The 17,449-nt window shown below is 31.0% G+C and overlaps 1 protein-coding gene across 1 annotated transcript; it reads right to left on the bottom strand.

Moving 5' to 3' along the window:
• Nucleotides 1–970: 970 nt before the first annotated feature.
• Nucleotides 971–16,559, bottom strand: LOC139481256 (uncharacterized). Its single transcript, XM_071264439.1, has 12 exons — nucleotides 16,445–16,559; nucleotides 13,820–14,010; nucleotides 10,859–11,014; nucleotides 10,213–10,402; nucleotides 9,731–9,799; nucleotides 9,201–9,332; nucleotides 8,642–8,755; nucleotides 7,978–8,114; nucleotides 5,523–5,588; nucleotides 2,696–2,789; nucleotides 2,222–2,272; nucleotides 971–1,523 (listed from the first exon to the last, which is right to left on the bottom strand). The coding sequence occupies exons 2-12, from the start codon at nucleotides 13,981–13,983 to the stop codon at nucleotides 1,473–1,475; spliced, it is 1,224 nt and encodes a 407-aa protein (XP_071120540.1). The 5' UTR covers nucleotides 13,984–14,010; nucleotides 16,445–16,559; the 3' UTR covers nucleotides 971–1,472.
• Nucleotides 16,560–17,449: the final 890 nt, after the last annotated feature.

Raw genomic sequence — 17,449 nt, 5'->3', positions numbered from 1 at the left:
TACAACTAAACATTGTTTTCAACAGATTTCTTCTTCCTATTCGATTGTTTCAAAATATTGAATTTCAAAATATCTATAATAATAATCTACCTAAGAATACAAAGCAAGAACACAGAAAGGATATCTGACTGTTCAATAAAAAATAAATTATAATAATTAAAAAATCATAATTCAACAAATACAAATCATCACTTACACAGATCTTTCCTTCGTCTTAAATATAAAACAAAGCTTTGCCAAAGTATATGATGGTAGTATATGAATAATTAAGAAAAAAAACTTACAACTAATAATATAACAGTTTTTATGCAAATTTGACTCAATTAAAATTGGGACCCTTATAAGACAAAGTCATCTACTATTTAACATTACACCTATTGATATGAACAATCAATGGAAGACTTTTTTTAAACAACTAGAAAAACACAAAAATATATCAAGGTATATGTTTATAACAACATTATAATAAAAACTATAAAAAAATCTAATAAAATATTGGAATGTATGGTAAAACAGAGATCCTCATCCTTCCAAATTATTTGTTCAAAGTGCATTTGTTACATAGATTTCATGAATACTTTCCATTTTTTTTTTGTAATTTCACAAGTTTAAATGAACCATTACATTCAAATGGTGATATAAGCATTCTTCCCCTTTGTGCTGTGTTGATTCTCAAAAAATATATAGTCGAACTGTGTATTATTTATCATTATATTAAGACACTAACGATACCCCTGATACACGTGTTCAGTATCATGAGTTTGATATGGAAAAGCATCACATAGTACAGAATGTTCACATGAAGCTTGAGTCCAAATTTCAGAAAGTCCTGTAGTTCTTTGCGAAAAATATGACGAACATCTGATACTTGGCCTGCATGTTTGTGTAAAAATATGTACAGGTGAGAGAGTGCTTAACAGGAAGTTGACAAGAGATCAGTTTGAAAATACAAATCAATTCATAGCACAGCATAAAGCTTGCTTCTAAATTTCAGGAAGCTTAGATTTGCAGATCCTGAGAAAATGCAACAAAATGGTCATTGGACAGACTGGAGAGCAGAAAGAAGGACTGACAAATGTAAATCAGTACAACTTTTGAGATTTTTGAAGGAAATGATAACATTTCTATTTGTGTTTTAGAATGAATTGTGAAATTTACACAACATAAATAATTTCATTAATTACTGTGACTTGACTGTAAGTGTTACACATGTCTTATTGGAAACTGTATAATGCATAGTAAAAGCTTATGACAAGTATAAGCTGATGAAATATAAGTTTTTCTCATGTCTTTAAAACATTCATGCAAATATAATCTGAACTCTGAACAACATAAATCTCCTTTAGAAAAATACAATGAACACAGTTCAATGGATATAGCAAACAAGTATTGCAGAAATTTATCAGTCTATACATGCAGCAAATAGGTATAACAGGAATGTATCACAGTCTATACATGCAGCATACAAGTCTTTACACGCCAGGAGTCTGTCTTAACAGTTCCTTCTGTGTAGCTTTAAGTAACTAAAATAATAAAGATAAAAAAGATAACAATTGTATGCCTATTTTAATTTCTTTCTGTAGTAATTTGTAAGTGTAGTTTCAATGCGCAAAGAAATAAAAGTCTGTGTCAGAAATAGTGAGTGCCATTTGCATAATAAGCGATAGGTTCATGTGGCTCTGTATTTAAAAATGCATATGTTTCAACTGTAATCTCACTCCTATTGTGAACCCTAAATGCACATAAATAATAATATCATATCACAAATCATGAATTCAGAAACAAAACATATGGTTTTTAACAACATAATAAACTGTGAGAATTTATATTAGCTTTGTTCAATATTTTTTCAGTAGTTTGAAAGGAGATAGGATTTAATGCTTACTCCTAGTTAAAATAAAACTTTACACCTGAAAAACAGACATCAAGTATAAGATGCACTAAATTTGATTGCAGAGAAAAGACGTAAGTTTCACTTGGATCAATTTACTTAGTTCAGAGGTAAAGTTTTCCTTATTTTCAAGAAGAACCTGCCTATTTTGTCCCCTTGAAATCGTTTTAAGTAGTTTATGAGTAGATTGGAATTCATGCTATCAAAAAGATGACTAGAATGAATGACCAATTAATACTGAAGGATAAGCTGAATTATTTTTACTTCCTGCTATCACCATATTCAATCTGCTATAGACAACTGAAATCTGAAATATTTAGACTTTATTACCTCATCTGTGTCTTTGATTCCTCCATAATCTGGCTTTCCTTCCTTTCTCCTCTGAAATAGGAAGAATAATGTTTATGAATATGTTGAATAGATTTTAAGTTTTGTTATTTTTTACTGATCATTTATCATATGTTTTCTTAGCAGAGGGTAATAATTCCTTTATTACAAAATGTGCGTATGAAATTCTAATTTTAAATATCAAATGGTATGCATATCTTTTAAGCAATTTTGACCTGTCACAATTTTCTATCTTCAACAGGTGTTTAAGATAAAAGCTGAATTCTTGCATTTTACCCATATATTCTTTTAACTTGTTTTAAAAGTAAGAATGATTGTGGTCAAGTTTGATTTAGATTGGCCAGATGTGTTCAGAGGGAACAGTTTTTTTTTATGATATTGACGCCAATGACAGACCCCAAGTGATGGCAATACAAAATACACCTTTGGTCCAGATGAACTAAAAAATATACTAACATGCCAAGGTTTAGAATTAGGTGTTCCTATTGCTCCCCTTAGTTGATCATGGTCCACTCCACCTACTTCTGATGCTGTCAGAGAATCCAAATATCTGAAATTCAATTAATCAAAATTTTTAAAAGGTAAATAACTAAGTTAACAAATGGCTCAACTAAATCTAGTATGACAATAAATATAATCTTGTTTTTTTTAACAGATCAGGACAAAATAACTTATTAACTTTTCCTACACTTAAGTCAATTTACTGAAGAAGAAACAGAAAAACATTTTTTTTATTTTGATATCTTGTTTGTCATAAGGTCCGAGACCACAATTGTCGTCCCTTGATTTTCGTTGTTCACGAATATAGTCCCTAGTGTTAACAGTGGGTTACTTGCCAATAATTTTTATACCCCTTCCAAATTTATTTCTCCGAGTTTAATGCCTCAAATTGTAAGTAGGGGGGTGAAATTACACTGTAAAAAAATTTGGGTCCAGAATTTTACAGGAAAGTAGTGATTTGGTCCAGCTGAAAAAGGTTAAAAATTAGCACTTCGGAAGCTGTCAAAAGATTTCAAGACACCCTAAACACAAAATTGTCCATATTTTGAGTTAGAGGCGATGAAGTTTTCTATAATTTTGATATAATTTGTCCCAAAAGTAGTACAACACACTGTAAAAGTTTCATTGGGAAAGCGCAGGTGGGATTTTTTTTATTTTCATTTATGTTCTAAAAGAAATGCACTACGAATTAATTGTGTTCTCGGACCTAAGAGGTGAAGTCTGTAAATATAGAATCTGAACTTTGGCAACTTCCCTAAATGATTTGGTGGTGTCACTTTGTCAAATAGCATGAAACTAAAGGATTTAAACTTTTATTTTATAGAATTTCTGCAAAAATGACCAATTTTGGCATTTTATGGTCAAAATAGGCATTTCAAGGCTTTTTCAATATTGATGCATTCATGGCATCCTGACTTTCTATCTGACAGGTTTTCATGTGTGAATACTTGTGTTTATGTGCCTTCATCTAGTACTTTTACTTGTTTATGAACTCAGAATCTACAGAAAAGAAGGTTATTTCAGATAATATGTACAAAATGTGTTGTATAAATGACCCTTGTCTAACGCCCTGTTTGGATGAAGTCAAAAGTGGGGTTCTTGGTATATAAAATTTGAAGTCTACAATAAAGACCTCACTAAATTTGTATCAAAAGCACTTTACAATGTCTAATGTACCTGTTCCATTTCACATAATATCTTTCTTTTCTTCTGTAGGATAGCAAGTGGTTTAAATATAAGCCTGTTGAGACTAAAATTGCATTCAAGTTTTTATTAAAAAGGCAAAAATCTTTGTATCAGACCATACTGTCTGTAAGAAAAGTTAATTGCAAGAGCCTTTTTGTGCTCAGATTTGTTGTATCATGTCACATGAGTATAGAAATGATAAAAAGGACACAATTTTTTATTTCTTATAGCCTCAATATGCATTTTTTAATGTAAATATGTGGCACGGCTTAAATTGACCCTTATTTTTTTCCAGTCTTGCTTGGCTTAAGACCCTTTTAAAGTAATATGATATGCTATTTGTAACTTTTCTTTCTATTTAAAGTACATTCAATACATATGTAAGGATTATTTATAACCAAAAAGCTTCACAAATTTAAAATTGCTGGAATATATTACATCTTCATGTAAGGCCCCCTTTCATTGAAAAACCTCAATTTTTAGGCCCAGGCTGATATAAATTTGACTTTTGAATAATTATGCTAAGTCTGATAAATCAAATGAGTACTCTATTGCTTTTAGTACATAATAAATGATATATTAGGGCATTTGAACAGTATTTTTTTGCAACATTTTAATTTTCAAAGCCCAAAATGTTGATAGTTGAAATTTTTCAATTTTAACGTCAAAATTTAACACGCAAAGATGAGTATAGAATTTAACATAGTGTCTATAATATATATCCTATTGTTATGAAACTTTGCAAGCAGTGTTATAATTTATTAAGCTTTGGTCATACCAAGTTTTTTTAAGATTTGTCAACTCTTTCTATCCTATTAGGTCCGAGACCACAATTGTCGTCCCTTGATTTTCGTTGTTCACGAATATAGTCCCTAGTGTTAACAGTGGGTTACTTGCCAATAATTTTTATACCCCTTCCAAATTTATTTCTCCGAGTTTAATGCCTCAAATTGTAAGTAGGGGGGTGAAATTACACTGTAAAAAAATTTGGGTCCAGAATTTTACAGGAAAGTAGTGATTTGGTCCAGCTGAAAAAGGTTAAAAATTAGCACTTCGGAAGCTGTCAAAAGATTTCAAGACACCCTAAACACAAAATTGTCCATATTTTGAGTTAGAGGCGATGAAGTTTTCTATAATTTTGATATAATTTGTCCCAAAAGTAGTACAACACACTGTAAAAGTTTCATTGGGAAAGCGCAGGTGGGATTTTTTTTATTTTCATTTATGTTCTAAAAGAAATGCACTACGAATTAATTGTGTTCTCGGACCATAAGTATAAAGATATAAGGAACATTTTTGCCCCAATTTTATTGTTTAGATTTGAAAGATTCACATCACAATTATTTTTCAGTTTCCAAAATTTTAAATCCACAAAATATTATTGAATTTATTTATTCATAATACAAAATCGTAGATGCATAAGAAATAAGAAACAATTCTTAAAATAGCATTATACCTCATGTAAAACAGTGTTGTTTTGTATTATCATTTTATTTGTAATGAAGAACACTCGTGTGCTAGTAGTTATCTTAATAAAGAATTTGAAGCTGAATCTATTTCTATATCAGAGCCTATTACAAAATAATTGTCATCTTACCTTACACATGCATCTAAATCTGTTTTCAGTTTATTTTCATAATCAACATACTCATTCTGTAAATCTCTGAAATAGAAAATGTTCTTTTTTAATGGTTTCAAATCTTGAAAGGACTACAGTCAATAAAAGAAATGTTTGAACTTCTTTTGAAGGTGGTACCTAACACTACAGGGAGATAGCTCTGTAAAATCAGCGAAACGTTTTAATTACGCTGTGTTGTTAAGGGAATATTATGCTTCTCAATGATCAAAATTAGTGTTTGTCAAACTGCTATATAACCAGTGTAATTTTTCTGATAAAATGGTTGGTTCAAATTTTTTTGAAATTTTTATAATTTTGTCAAAGGGTCAAAGTAAACACTTTGTCAAAATTTTATGAAAATTAAACGAGCCAAATTAATTTTAGTGAAGGTGTTGGGTACCACCTTAAGCTGGTATTTTACTTCTTTGGGGTAGTGCTGAATTAGACAAAAATATAAAAAAAGATTTGTTGGGTATTTTTCTAGGAGACAATAAACCAGCAACAAACAGACTCCAATGATAGCCATACTGCCCTGGAGTACAAAGTACAAATGAAATTATAATCATTCAAACTAAATATCATCACTCTTTTCAAAATAATGTTGATTCTCCAGAGCTCCAGATAAGAATTCACAAATTGGGTTTTTTACCCAACATTTTCTTATATAATTGGGTGATAAAGTTTTTTAATTGCATTATCAAATCCAATTCACCCCTCATGTTAATATCAAATTGGGTTTTTCACCACCAAGCTCCTGAATGTATTGGGTTTTTTCATCAACACAATATTGAATATTTAGGCAAAATCAACCCCAGATTTTTTTCCATCTTAAATATGTTTCTTTCTTTGTTTAGCTGTTTTATTTGGTTTAGGGTTAGGGTTAGGGTTATTTGCTAGCTGTTTTATTTGGTTTATTCACTGAGGAGCAATTGTAGGTTTAATTTGTGTCCCGTTCCAAACCTTCTGCCAGTTTTGTATTTTCTCACAAAAACGGATATGTATATTCACAGGCACTCGTCTTACACCTTTATATAATAAATTCTGAGACCAGTGCCTGTGTGTGTATTCATTAATTAACCGTAAAATGAAGAAAAAGAAATACTACATAAACTCTAATTATACTTGAATGATTTTGGTTTATTCAATTTATATAAATCTGGGTTTAGTTGTCTTTTATCAGAACTTTTGGTTTCTCATGCTTTATCCTGTCATAATTGATTTGGCCTTTCACTTTTTCCAACTGATTTCGTTTTTGACGAAACCCAGTGTTTATTAGCAATGTTCTCGTTAGAAGGTACGCACACACGCCCGTGCTTACGATGGACGCTTCCTAAAACACTGGCTGAGCCTCAGCTTTTCAAAAGAAGCAGAAAACATGCTTCTGTTTAATATTTTTACCAGACATTCACTTTCGGTTTAATTCAATGTATGTTATGATAAATCTCGAGCAATGCAAAAAAAATATGACTAAATGACACACGCTAATTGGATAAACGCAGAGAAGACCTAAATGTTTTCAAAAACATGTGTACCTATTGAGCAACTGAACACTCCAACAGGGACCCATTTTAGCTACTTGATGCAGGGATCTATTTTTAGAACGAAAGGAAATTTCCAATTATAAATATTATAAACATAGATTTACGCGACGACTGTAAACAGATAAGGGTAAATAACGCAAACAGTAGCCAATTAAAGGGTTGAAAACTCATGGTTTGGGCATATAATTGGGTTTTCCTTTAAAATAATTGGGTTATTGAACCCTGCAATGGGCAATTGCATTGGGTTTTTTATTATTTTTATTGCGTGATCACGCAAATACGCAGCTTATCTGGAGCTCTGATTCTCTTAAGGTTGTGGCCTGTTATCTATGTCTTGCATATATATTTCATATCACACTGCATGGAATGTGATGTAAAAACTGATTTGATTGGCTTATCCAGCATCAATATGTCTTCCATAATATAAAAAACATTAACAATTTTCTCCTGGAAATTTTCTTTTTTTCAAATGCTATTTCATTCTGAAGTGTGACACACTACAAAATTTTCTAAAGTGTCTGATGTTTAAGTTTGACAACGGAAAAAGGACATATGACGTCACTCATGGTATTTGCAAAAGACTAGATCAACTATTCACAGAAAATCAAATTAACACAAAAAGAGTGTTCACCATAAACCAAGTAGATTTAACAACTTGTGAGAATTAGATATCGCTTGATATCCTAATGAAACCTATAATTTTAATAATTTTCTTTTTAAGTGTTTAAAACATTTACACCATAAAATCTAATCTCAAACCGAAATTACAATAATTTCTAATTCTAAACTGCTTAAAACAAAATTCCACAGTCATACAAAGAGAATAACATTTCTAATAGTTGTATTTATATCTTAAAACTACCCATAATGCATCTTAGAGATCTGTAACCTACATTATTCGTCTCTGTAGAAAATTAACATTTTCTTCCATCCTCCCTTTTGATTCTTTCATTCTTTCTTGGAAAGCCTGTTTTGCAGCATCTTTTAATGTTTCTATGTTCTGTACATGTCTGCCACTACCAGCATCATACTGTAAACAACAGTCACAATTCATGTTAACCAACTTATTTTTGGGAAATGTAAAATAATGCACTCTAAATCAACACAAATTTGTAAAACTTTAATCTTCCCTAATGTAAGTCTATCAAGAAAGGTAAAAAGTACTAAAAAATAAATGGCCACAGAGGCAGCATGAAAAGCTTAAGGCAAAAAAAAAGGTTTTGTAAAATAAGTTGGTTTACAGTATAGCATATTAGTTATGATACACATGTATATGTTACCTTCACATTAAAATTCTTATTCAAGATAATATTGTACCAGGAAATTCAAGATGGAACATCCAATTTTTCAAAGGAAAATAGAAATTTGAATATTACATGTACTGCAATATTACAGTAATATATCAATGTATAAATTTCCTGTAATTATGTATAGGTCAGGTCAATGTAACAATAAAAATTATATGAATTAGTTATGCCTACCATATGCAGCATTTACAATATTTTCCCTCAATATTGAAACACAAATGTTTGAAACATATCTTTATATTATACATACACTTGGTAAATTTTCTTTAGGTAAAGGTCTGACTGATATATTATCTAATGTCATTACATTAGAACTGCGTAAAATATCTGTTTGGTAGTTTTTCTCTCTTTCAATTGGATTTCCCTGTTTAAAACAGAAAATAAAGTTCGTTGAATAATATAAACAACACTGATTGATTTTGATGATTGGAAAAGAAAGGATATGTATGTACTTTAGAAACAATTTCATGTATGCTGGAAAAAACTGAGGGTTCTGTAGGTGGCCTATTACAAACCTAAATCTCTGTACTCCTATAGTATTGCATACTCTTTTTAAGTGACATTCTTAACTATCAGCCCATCATGCAATTGCCCTAATGTTTTATTCTAGCAATAGTAGCCATAAATGATGAATAATTAAATCCCTGGATACAGTTTCTTAACTAAATTCCCTAAGGCAGATTCAACTAAAATTTTGGTACCGTTAGGCCCAGAAGTTTAAAACATTGGCAGTTTTTTTTCAAAGTTAATCACAACATATATAGATGGATGACAGGTCGGTCAGACGACCAAAACAGACATATACCTACATGAAAAGCTATGACCTCTAATCTTTTCAGTTCTGTCAGCACACCAACTGTTGTATGGAGCGAGTTCACTTTGTTTGATGCTGCATTTAGTATTTGTAAGTGAAAACAACTGGTTAAAGGAAGTATATTTGTCTGAAAAATATAAATATCTTCAATTAAATTATGTAATAAAGCAAATTATTCAATCATATAAAAAAAAAGTTACATATCAATTGTTTTATTCTAAGTTTTCTCGATAGTATAATCATTCTGTTTTGTTGAGCTTTGAAAAAGATTCAGAGATACAAATGACTGTATAAAAGACTTATTTTCAGCTTTTGAATTTGTTTATCTATATTATTATACACTGACAAATAAACCAAAGAAGCATCAAGAGCTTCTTCTTATTTGGCATGTGACTCACTAATCACCATGACGAACTGATGTAGGATAGGTCAAAAGCATTATTGACCTTGGTTAATTAGATCAAAACATACCACAAAATACCTCACACATGAATATTTGATTCAATGACAGTTTATAACACTTACGATATTATTTCTCTGTACAGATAATTCTGTTAGTTTAGGTAATGCCTGGACACCATCTAAGGATTTCAACTGAAATGTAAGAAAGTATGTCATTTAAATTCATAAACTTTAATTTTATCTATTGGAAAACAATTTGGTTTTATCATATCTTCAACATTTGCATTTGGTTTTAGGTTTTAAAAATAATTGGCCTCTATCATCACTAAAGAGACAATAATTGTCAAAATGTACATCTGGTGGAGTAATATTTATACCATTGAATGTTATTATGTTGATATAAAGATGCAATTTAAAAAAATAAAATTCAGAAATGAAATGATGAAAAAGAATTTGAAACTATCTCTCTGGGTCTTTTTGTACTTTCGATGATTAATCTTATATTTACCATCAATAGTTTACTTATCCTTATGCAACAAAAGCAGTAACTTCTATAGAATTTATTATATAACTTGAGTGTATGAATAAAGAAGTGTGAAACTTACATGGTTATTATTGAGATTCAGTACTTTCAGACTGACCATGCTTGGCATATATGAAATATCTTCCAATTCATTCATACTCAAATTCAAAATAACTAATGAGGAAAGTCCAACTAAATTCTCTATCTTGTTTATTGAGTTATGAGATAAATCCAAGGAATGTAAATTCTTAAGCACTTCTATGCCAATAAATCTGAAAATAAATACATAGCACATTTTATACACAGAAAAGGGAGATAATTGTATTGCTTGAATTATTGTGATGCTGTGTAGCCAAGTAAATGAATTAGCAGCCCATTTATATACTACATCAAAACTCAAAAGACATCTCAAGGTCAACATTTAATCTTAAATATAAATCTAACCATGAATTTAAAACTCAAAATTCTCTAAGTGGTTTTCTGTTTTCATATAAAGATACCTGGTAATACTACTTCATTATTTCTAAATAATAAATATGAATTTCAATCATCTACCATTTTTGGTTTCCCTATAACTCATACCATGAAGCAATTAGAAATTTATTTATTTTTCAACCAAATTAACAAAAAGTTTTTCTTAAGAATCATGCTCATCATAAGAGTATTTTTTATTCCGTTTTTACAAGACAAACAAATAGACAACATGAAAGAAAGTACATCGAACTTACTTGTTAATTCTGTTGAGGGATGCATTCAATTCTCTAACTTGTTTAAACGGCAACAATCCTTCATGCTCTAGAGCAATAAGTTCATTTAAAGACAGATCCAACTTGAGAATTCTTGATGGTGTATCTGTGATGTTTGCTAGTCTTGGCAATGGTCCACTGCATGGAGATTTACATTGTATATTATAAACCAGCATATTACTTTGTCATTATACACTTGGCTGATAAAACCACTTAATTAATTATTAGAGCATATTCTTTTAAAAATTAAACCTATTTTGATAATCATTAAAAACAAAAATAATACCTGTACATCATTTGTATATGAGGGCAATTTCAAATAATCCCTGTTGTTTAGTGTGGGGTTCATTAAATGATGCTGCTGAAATTTTATGTTGTTTTGGTTAAACAATCTATGAATATCTTATTGAAACGGGATGTCAATGACAATGGGGTTATCATTCAAATCAAAAGTTATTATACAAAATTATTAAAAACACTGGAATGACATACATATCTCTTATTCTGAGTATGCCTGAAATATTTGCCACTGGACATTTAGCAACCATCCAATTAATCATAAACCAGATGCTCCGCAGGGCGTAGCTTTATACGACCGCAGAGGTTGAACCCTGAACGGTTGGGGCAAGTATGGACACAACATTCAAGCTGGATTCAGCTCTAAATTTGGATTGTGATTAAATAGTTGACACAGCATAGGTTTCTGACACAGAATGAATGTGTTCTAATGAACTTAAAATTTTTGTTTTCTCTTAGAGCAATTCACTATGCTGTTGAATATTAATCCTCTCAAAACAAGAATGTGTCCTCAGTACACGAATGCCCCACTCACACTATCATTTTCCATGTTCAGTGGACCGTGAAATTGGGGTAAAAACTCTAATTTGGCATTAAAATTAGAAAGATCATATCATAGGGGACATGTGTACTAAGTTTGAAGTCGATTGGACTTAAACTTCATCAAAAACTACCTTGACCAAAAACTTTGACCTGAAGCGGGACAGACGGACGGACGAACGGACGGACGAACGAACGGACAGACGGACGGATGCACAGACCAGAAAACATAATGCCCCTCTACTATCGTAGGTGGGGCATAAAAATGTTTGAAGAAATTTTCTTTTTTATTTATGAAATTTCAAATGAGAAAAATTGAACCCAATTTTTTTAATCACATCCCCCTTTCCCTTATTCCAAAACTAATCTCAATTAAAATTTCTAATGGAGTTTGCAACAATAACTACTCATTTAAATACATCATAAAATATTAAGATGTAAAAAAAACTGCTTGTTATCACTGAATGTTATTTATTATAATTTATCAGTTGGTAGTAAAAAGTGAATATACATTGTATATTGTATATAACAAAGATTTAAGTTGATTCTGGACAAAGAAAGATAACTCCATTTAAAAAAAAATCTTGCTATTGCACAATATTTTGCAATTAGATATTTCTTGCTTACTATTCTGGACAAAGAAAGATAACTCTAATTAAAAAAAAATTTGCTATTTCACAATATTGTGCAATTAGATATTTCTTGCCATTGCGCAATACTGTGCAATTGAAAAGACTTGCTATTGCACAATACTTAATATAATAATTTTAGATCCTGATTTGGACCAACTTGAAAACTGGGACCATAATAAAAAATCTTAGTACATTTTTGGATTCAGCATATCAAAGAACCCCAAGATTTCAATTTTTGTTGAAATCAGACTAAGTTTAATTTTGGACCCTTTGGACTTTAGTGTAGACCAATTTGAAAACAGGACCAAAAATGAAGAATCTACATACACAGTTAGATTTGGTATATCAAAGAACCCCATTTATTCAATTTTTGATGAAATCAAACAAAGTTTAATTTTGGACCCCGATTTGGACCAACTTGAAAACTGGGCCAATAATCAAGAATCTAAGTACATTTTTAGATTCAGCATATCAAAGAACCTAACTGATTCATTTTTTGTCAAAATCAAACTAAGTTTAATTTTGGACCCTTTGGACCTTAATGTAGACCAATTTGAAAACGGGACCAAAAGTTAAGAATCTACATACACAGTCATGACAGTTAGATTCGGCATATCAAAGAACCCCAATTATTCAATTTTGATGAAATCAAACAAAGTTTAATTTTGGACCCTTTGGGCCCCTTATTCTGTTGGGACCAAAACTCCCAAAATCAATACCAACCTTCCTTTTATGGTCATAAACCTTGTGTTTAAATTTCATAGATTTCTATTTACTTATACTAACGTTATGGTGCAAAAACCAAGAAAAATGCTTATTTGGGTCCCTTTTTGGCCCCTAATTCCTAAACTGTTGGGACCTAAACTCCCAAAATCAATACCAACCTTCCTTTTGTAGTCATTAACATTGTGTTTAAATTTCATTGATTTCTATTTACTTAAACTAAAGTTATTGTGCGAAAACCAAGAATAATGCTTATTTGGGCCCTTTTTTGGCCCCTAATTCCTAAACTGTTGAAACCTAAACTCCCAAAATCAATCCCAACCGTTCTTTTGTGGTCATAAACCTTGTGTCAAAATTTCATAGATTTCTATTAACTTAAACTAAAGTTATAGTGCGAAAACCAAGAAAATGCTTATTTGGGCCCTTTTTGGCCCCTAATTCCTAAAATGTTGGGACCAAAACTCCCAAAATCAATACCAACCTTCCTTTTGTGGTCATAAACCTTGTGTTAAAATTTCATAGATTTCCATTCACTTTTACTAAAGTTAGAGTGCGAAAACTAAAAGTATTCGGACGCCGGACGACGACGCCGACGCCGACGCCAACGTGATAGCAATATACGACGAAAAATTTTTCATATTTTGCGGTCGTATAAAAATCCAATACATTTTAAAATTCCTGACTGTCATTTACCATACTGAACTTAAGAAATCAATCAACAATGAATATAGCAATAAAATCTTCTCATTACCTTTCATCTCCCCATTTGAAATTAAAGACTAGCATTTTCATCTGACTCATCTTCAAGTCCAGTTCATAGTACTTATCTCGTAAGTCCACACTCCATTCCACTGGAACATGAGTTAATGTGTGGATTCTATTCTCTACAAATTCTGGGCTTAATCCTCTTGCCATTTTTTGGCTATGTCATATTACCTAATTCTAGAAAAGAGAAAAGAAATACACATAGATTTTACTTTAACATGTTTAAGCTTCCCATTTTGATGTTAGACTTTTTTTTAAAAGAAACAAAATAAGCAAGCAAGAAATTTTAAGTATATGTTTTTTTTTACATGTATGAAAATACCAATGGTTGGCTAGCAGTTAGAGATCTGACATATCTATTATTGACTATGGAATATATACAGCCTTCAATATAGAGCAAAACCCAGGCATACCGTAGAATCAGCTTTTTTTTAGCCCTGACATGAATGCATGACAAAATGTAATAAACAGCTGCGCCATGAGCGCATGATATGCCCGTCGTCTTGTGTGAAAGTTTTATGCAATAATCATAAATAGTTTCTGAGAAAGTTTTAAGCAATAACCATATATTGTTTTTGAGATACAGAGGGACATATGAAACCCCCCCCTCTTTTTTTTCTTCAAAAAAACTAAATATCACTAAAATAAAATTTTGAATCAAAACCAAAAAGTATAAAGATCGTTAGATTAATATAACAAAAAAGTGTGTAAAGTTTTAAGCAATAATCATAAATTGTTTTTTAGATACGGCGCGACATGTAAAAAAAACCTCCCCCAATTTTACAAAATACTAAATAACTGAAAAATAAAATTTTGAATCATCACCAAAATGTATACAGATGTTTAGATTAATATAACAAAGAAGTGTATAAAGTTTTAAGCAATAATCATAAATCGTTTTTGAGATACGGTGCGACATGTAAAAAAAACCTCCCCCTTTTTTACAAAATACTCAAAAACTCAAAAATGAAATTTTGAATCATCACCAAAAAGTATACAGATCTTAACATTAATATAACTAAGAATTCTGTAAAGTTTTAAGCAATAATCAAAAATCGTTTTTGATATACGGTGCGACATGTGAAAAAAACACCCCCATGTTTTAGTTACAAAGTGCTGCAACTCAAAAAGTTTTAATCTTATTTTCACCAAAAAGCATACAGATCATTTGACTAACATAACAAACAACTATAACAAGTTTCATGAAATTTGGATAAGTCTTTTTCAAGTTATGGTACGACATGTTTACGCCGGACAGACAAAATTTTGACAGCCGTATAAAAATTCAATTGAAAAACCTTCAGCCTTATTTAAAAACAAAATGAAAAACCAATATGATAGACTGTAACCAAAGAAACCACAGACCTGGTACAAGCACATACAGAACATGTTTGCAAACACCCAACCATCTGCTTAAATGTACCTTTGTTAATAAACATGTTTGCAGGCAATCAACCCTTCCAAAACCAGAGACATTTATCAACAAGGCAAAAAGAAATATTTGAAGAACAATTCCTAAACTATGTTACTTTAATTGTAAAATTGCTGTAACAAGTTGGATGCTTGAATATCAAAATTTCTCAAGGAAACTGTAAGGAGGAACAAGGATTTGTATAGTAAATTATAAAATAAATTTGTTCTTACTATACAAATCCTTGGGAGGAATAATGGTATCGGGATTGTTCGCCCTGATTACATGTTCACCCTAGGTTCTTTCGCCCTATATTCATTTATGCTATGTATATGTTACATTAATGAACGATATATAAATATATATATTGAAATTTATGTAAATCTGTTAAAAGTTAAATACAGAATATTTGCCAAATTTATATTAATTAAATAAAATTCTTGGCTGCATTGTTTATAATACACTTTATTTTATAATTACTTAAATTTCCTAGTAATGTAATAATATACAGATACAAACTTAGTCCTCAATCATAGGCGGATCCAGGGGGGGACCTGGGAAAAATTTGGTTGATTATATAGTGAATCACTGAAGCATGACTGGAGAGGGTCCCCTCTTAGGTCAGTCAGTCAGTCAGTCAGCCCCCCCCCCCCCCCCCTTATGAAAGGTTCTGGATCTGCCACTGCCAATACCTTGAAGTCACAATATCTTGTAGTCCTGAAATGTACAGAAACTTATAACTTAGTAGCAGCTAGCTATAAACAACATGATACATCGTTAACATTCGGCCAAATTGTAAACTGACTTCAACACATTCAATTATATACACACAACGAAACACTATACTAAAAAATAAAATCAGGGCGAACAGACTCGGGCGAACAGGTATTAGGGCGAACAGAAACTAGGGCGAACCAGAATCAGGGCGGACGGACCCGGATTCAGGAATAATACTCTCATTTTGTTCATTTGAAAGGAGACAACTTCACACATTAGAGATTTTCTACAAAACAGTTTATATGATAGAGTGAGGCCTTCATACTTGGAAATAATTTGTCTCAGCAGCTAAGATTCAGTGAGAAACAGAACTTTAGAAGAGACCAAAACCTAACTGCTAAGCTACATGGATTTTGATTTTTATGAAAATCGCAGGATGACAGGCGTTACGATTTTATGTTTTTTGAACATTAAACCTAATACCTGTTTAATTCAGACAGGACTCCTTCCTGCTTTAAGATAATATAACTTTTCAACAAAGTGAAAGTTTACATAGTTTCTAAGCGGAAGTCAAATTACAAGTGCGATAACCAACTTTAGACGTACACTCTCGGCCCTAGAGGACGGGTTTTGTTTTCGCCCCATAGCAAATTTTCTACAGGTAATCTAGCAAATATCGTTTAAAATCCGTTTTCGACATAAACGAATGTCACAAAATTAAAAGAGCAACTTATTCGACAAACTAATGAGGACTAAAGTGATTCCATTTTAATTAACCTATTATCGATATCGATATTTATTCTTATTTTAAATTCGCCGCGATATAGCCTTTTTGTGCTTATATGCGGCCAAGGATTTGTATAGTAAGAAGGATTGGAATCTCGTGAACTTTTGCATAGACTGTAGTATATTACTATACAAATCCTTGATGCGGCGTAAAGCAAATAACAATCAATCTTATTTTAAACAATTTGTTTATTGACATGAAATTCAAAGAATTCGATTGTAATATCAAAAGGAAATCTAATTTAAACATTTTATTTTTATTTTGAAGCTATGTGATTGTTTTTGTTAGATTGTATGATGTTTTATCAAGTCAATATGTAATGAGATCTTAAACTTTATAATGTTTTTACAACATACACTTAACTAGCTGCTGAATAAAAGTTGAAGTTGAATCGTAGCACTACATTTCTGCATCTAACAGTTAACTTGATTTCCTATACATGCATGAACCATCTGACCAAGCTGACTATGACTGGTTTTAGAAGGTAATTTAAAACGAACTACACTGATGGTTTAATATGATATAATTGCCGTACAAATGGATGCTCGAATATTTTTATTTGTATTTCTAAATACAAGGTCTTATTTTTACTTTGAGCGATAAACGTTTTAAACTACAATGAATTATATCTGTGACTATCAAACGAGAATTGTAGATCCAAATTATATTTATCTCGAAATGTTTAGTGAAATCTGGGGGTT

The sequence above is a fragment of the Mytilus edulis genome, chromosome 1, assembly GCF_963676685.1.
Source record: "Mytilus edulis chromosome 1, xbMytEdul2.2, whole genome shotgun sequence".
NCBI lineage: Eukaryota > Metazoa > Mollusca > Bivalvia > Mytilida > Mytilidae > Mytilus > Mytilus edulis.
The sequence above is the reverse complement of the archived record's forward strand: the minus strand, read 5'-3'. Positions and strand labels throughout refer to the sequence as shown.

Excerpts from the sequence above, each read along its gene's own strand:
- LOC139481256 (XM_071264439.1), bottom strand. The coding sequence starts at position 13,983 with ATGGCAAGAGGATTAAGCCCAGAATTTGTAGAGAATAGAATCCACACA. Across the intron at positions 8,756-9,200 it reads TAGAGGTCATAGCTTTTCAT|GGAAATCCAATTGAAAGAGA; the intron begins GTAGGTATATGT and ends TGTTTTAAACAG. Across the intron at positions 2,790-5,522 it reads GATTTAGATGCATGTGTAAG|ATATTTGGATTCTCTGACAG; the intron begins GTAAGATGACAA and ends ATTGAATTTCAG.